This window comes from Aristolochia californica, unplaced genomic scaffold (assembly GCF_029961685.1).
Source record: "Aristolochia californica isolate CCGP_79_NKW_82.1479 unplaced genomic scaffold, dmAriCali1.0.hap1 SCAF_11, whole genome shotgun sequence".
NCBI classification, from domain to species: Eukaryota; Viridiplantae; Streptophyta; class Magnoliopsida; order Piperales; family Aristolochiaceae; genus Aristolochia; species Aristolochia californica.
In genome coordinates, this window is record NW_027181782.1 from 28,388,346 (window position 1) to 28,393,302 (window position 4,957).

General features: G+C 35.2%; 1 protein-coding gene across 1 annotated transcript; it reads right to left on the reverse strand.

Moving 5' to 3' along the window:
- Window positions 1-4,330: 4,330 nt before the first annotated feature.
- Window positions 4,331-4,708, reverse strand: LOC137943724 (auxin-responsive protein SAUR62-like). Its single transcript, XM_068789162.1, has one exon. The coding sequence runs from the start codon at window positions 4,706-4,708 to the stop codon at window positions 4,331-4,333; it is 378 nt and encodes a 125-aa protein (XP_068645263.1).
- Between the last annotated feature and the right edge of the window lie 249 nt (window positions 4,709-4,957).

Sequence of the window (4,957 nt, forward strand, 5' to 3'; positions counted from 1 at the left end):
GTTCTAGCCCTAATTATTGGGTATAAGAGGGACAAGGGTAGTTTAAATGTAACTGAGTTCTACTTGTTTCATCTATTGTAAATAGCGGCACATTGTACTCAAATTACAACAAATTAGTGAAGTATTTATTTTTTTCTAGAAAGTCAACAGCTCCATATACCAATAAAAATGGCCATAGTTTGAAACGCGCTCTGGTCAATTTTAATGGTGGAAAAATGGCCCAAATTAGGGCACAACAAAGAGACTGTTGAGTTTTTACGGGTAGGTCAAACACAAATCACTTCTCGGGTGAAGAATTAAAAGACTTAACTTGTGTTGGATATTGGGCACACTCCTATATTTTTTATGTAGCAGGGCTAGGTATTTCTCTAAAGTTAGAAAAAGACAAGAAAAGAAAACTAAAGAAATACTAGAGCAAAACAACTTTAAACAAAATGAAGCTTCTATGCAACACTCATACTTCAAAAAGGACCTAGAATGTGAACTTTAAAAGTACTTGGGGAGAATGTAATGGTAGAAATAAAATAACTTAAAATTTTCTACAAAGTATGACTTTTGTTGGGTGACCACAATTTTTTGAACATGACAATGAGGAAGAAACACAATCAAGTAACCAAAATAAACAAAAAAAAATTTTAAACAAAATCAAAGCAGGACACCGATACTTTGATCGAGCACATCCTGGAATGATTAAGATTGACCAAAAACATTTGATTACCAGAAATTGTTTTCTAAAAAACTAAGAGACTAGGAGGAAAGGAAACTTAATTCGCATTAATGCATGGAGGGTCAATAGGAGAGAAAATAGGAAAAAGAGTGACTTCCGGTAGAACTAACCTTTAATACTTATGATATTGATATCTCAAGTAACATAGCGCATAATTACAAACAGTTTGTTAGTAAAGAAACTAGACTCAAAGATCTTTAGTTTGATACCTAAATTGACATCAAAATCTTCAATCGTTATTTATTATGACCACTCGATATTCTTCATTATGCCGCATGACCCTTACTGACTCCAATGAGCATATCACCTTACATATAGATCTGACTGAAATCAAAGTTACTCCTTCGTTATCTAGACTTTAGTACCTTTCATTCAAGAATAATTTTCCTTCAATGAAATAGTCTACTTTTGAATGGAAGAATCTGATAGATTTAAAACTCGGCAATTTTATCAAACTCAATTCTCTTTCTTCTTTGGCGATAATGACCTTTGACTCTTCCAATATTGATATCTCCCTTCAGAAAATTCGGATTCAGAATTGGCTTGATAGGTTACAAAATAGACTTAAAAATACTTTTTTTGACATATAACTCTCTATCTGAAGTCTAACTCTAGATGGCATAAAACGCCTCAAAAATTGAAGATTTTTTACTATTGCATGTATCGCTCTCTCGATATCTAATCATTGTTGTTTCAAATATCGATTCGCTTTGTCGAAAAATATGATTGCCAAAATTAGATTTGATTTGGAAAGTAGACTAACAAATATTTCCAATGATATATAATTTGATATAAGTAAAATTCATTATGGAAGAGAAGACTCCAAACAAACAAGTTGTACTCGAATTGGGAAGAAAGAAAAAAGTAGAATATGAATCTAAACTGCTAGAGACAATAAACCGGAAAGGAAAAGAATTACGTTATCTCTTGGGTAGATCAAGTCAATGCACTGAACCTGCTCTGACACCTTGTTGATTTTGGGGAAAAGAGAAATACTTCACTGACTTGATTGTAAATTGTGTACAATGAACTTCTATTTATAATAATGAAAATAAGAAGAATCAAATTACAGTTAAACTGTCCATGTCCCAGTTACACCCAAAGTCAAACACTACAAGAAGAGTCATAGAACAACGGAGCAACTAAACATACACAAAATACTAACATTGCTAAAACACCTTTAACTGAGATTCTTCGGTGAGATATCTTTCCATGAGAGTCATCTTAGTCTCCATCATATTAATTCTGGCTCAGTGAGACTTATTGTTATGAGAGTCATGTAAGACTCTTCCATACTGGCCCTTCTACATGCATCGTGTAATACTTCTACAACTCCAGCATGCTTCCAAGGTCATTGAAAGAGATCCTCCAAAGAGCACTGGTTCCAGATGAAAATCCAGAAGACGAGCACTATCCTGTCCTCTTCTTCTCGTAGACCTTTTCTCAACATGTTTTTGGATTTGTTTTTTGTGATTCAGGTTTAAGCACTGAAACATATGAGGCTAGTAACATTGGGATCATACTTGCTAAAATTTTCTCTTCTATGGCTGCCATCTTGTAGAACCACCCATTAATCTAGAAATAGATTGGATGACAAGGATAAAGTGACTCGGGATACTAAAATTTCAATGAGACTATGTGGGTGGAAAGAAATAAATAACTGCTAGCAGAAACATAAGGAAGATAAAACAGAAGGAAGAAGAACTAAACATTTTAGGGAAAAAGAAAAAGGAAGGACAAATATAGGAGTAAAGAATGGAGGAAGGCATTTTCTCTATGGGATGACCACCCCAACTCACAAAACATGATCTGATGCCATGTTGAATATTTGGAAAGAGAAATAATTTATTGACTAGATTACATCAGAATAGAATGACCCTTCATCTATAACTAAAGAAACAAGTAAAATTATATTAGAAACAAACTCCCCATGTCCCATTTATACCCAAAGTCAAACATGCGAAAAAAAATGCTCAAAAGAATTAAACAACACAACATCAATAGGATATTAACATAACTTAAACACCTTTCAATAAAACTCATTTGTGCGATCTCCAATTTTGAGACTCTTGTAAGACTCCACTATATTAATTTAGGCTCTATGAGACTTCTTGCTATGAGAGTCATGTAAGACTCTCCCATACAACTTCTTCAACACATAATATTGATACAAGAGTACATAACCAAGCTCAACATGAAGGTTCCATTTACAAGGATGGGGTGGAAATCATATTTAATTATCCCGATCGAAATTATGACGGGGATCCTAAGTGTGTGAGGATAAAATGTCAGTTTTGTCACATATAGAGTGGGAGTTTAGTGGCAGTAGAGAATTGAAGATGGCATAACCCAAATACAAGAGATTATTTGGGTTGTAATGTCTAATTGCGAAGAGATAAAAAAAAAAAAATCTATTCTAAGCAATTTACCTCAATCCATGAACTTATACATATGTCGAGGGTTTAATACATAATGCGTATTTATCTTTACAACACATATGATGACTAATGAACATAGAGAATTTTCTTCTCACGAGGGAGTGACAGACGTTGATAGAGAACACAAGGCACTATTTCTCAAATGGTTGAAAATGTAGGCTAGTTATATACTAATCCTAGTGTAATAAAAATAAATGATAGCGTTCTTGTCTATGATCGTTGTGATTGTAGCTGATTATATTTGTTTTTCCAATGCTGCTCAAGACATTAGTATTGCAATGATGTCTTGGTAGACATTGTGATATTTATACCCTTGGTTTTTGCACCATCAAGCATCATAGTTACTCAAGTTGCATAATAAATGAAGTGTGAATCAATACTATGAAGCTAGAAGCATGCCGAAGAACTCTAAAAAGCAATGTTGTAGTCAAGAGTACTATGAAGATAATGATCTTGACTATGATGGGATGGTGACGAAGATAATAGAGTTGTGGTATTTGCTCAAAACTCTAGTGTATGTGCTCAAAAGTAAATGGTTTGATGTACGTGTAACTGAAGACATGACACCAAGATGGATGAGTGTTTCAGTAGCGTCAATATGTCTTCCACGTGATTTACCAGATTCAATATTGGTTTTACGTGGTAGTTTTTCTCTTTTGAGAAAAAAAAAGGTGAGTCCAAGTTAAGTTGTACCTATTATCTGCAATGGTGGGCTAGAAATGGTAAATCATTGGCGGTGTGCTGAATGTTCTCCGGCGACATTAATTTTGCTTGAGTACTTATATAAACTCATTGCATCTGTGTCTGTCATGATCCAGCTTATTCTCTACAAGTATTAAGTATGGAACTAATTTGCTTAGCTGACATCTCCAGTGAGGAAGTACCTAGACTAATTAGGGTTACCGGACTACGACATCCATGTGCCATTAATGTAAATGTGAGTGAAAGAAGCCAAAAGTGGCTCATCTTTCAGGTCTTCTGTTGTTACCATGGCCGGGCAATATCGCGTTGTTCAAATTTCCTTAAGAAATTATAACAAAACAAAATCAAACTGTCATTATTTAACACAGATTGGAAAGAATGAACAAATCATCGATAACATGTCAAAATTGTTGTATTTACAGTTGTCAAAGAAGAGAGACTACATTGGAGGGTATAAATCAGTTTAACAACCGTATACAGGTTCTTTATGGAGCAACCCCCAATGGATGACTGAAGGTGTGGAGGAGCGAGCAGCAGTGATGGAAGTGAGCACCGCCTTTTCCACATCTCTGTTTGGACGCCTCTGCATCAACAAAAGCACGTATTCCATGAAATCTGCAGAGCATTGGAGCGTGATTGGCCCATCTCCTGGCAATCCGAATTCGTCTTCTGAGACTTCCAGCAATGCATTCAAAAGAGTATTGCTGAGGTATGCCAATGGAACCATGAACCGTTCACCATCTGTAGTGTAGGCAGCAAAATGACCCTTGTCGGCTTTTGGCTTGATAGACCCCTTCTGCCTATTTCTGGCCAAATGAACGATCTTCTTTGGGCTCAACATACTGAATAGTTGTGTGAGGAAGTAGAAAGCAAGATGAACTTCAGAGTACGCTGTGGTGATTTTCTTTTTCCAGATAGTGTTTTTTCCTTGCAAAGTGTCTTTGTCATTTTTATCCCCAACTTAAAGAGGAGAAGAAGAACAACAAACATAAGAAAGAGGTACTTTATTCCACATGTTGTGGTAATTTTTATGCGACAAGAATATTCATGAAAAGGGGAGAATAAAAGAGGAAGAATTTTGCATCTATGA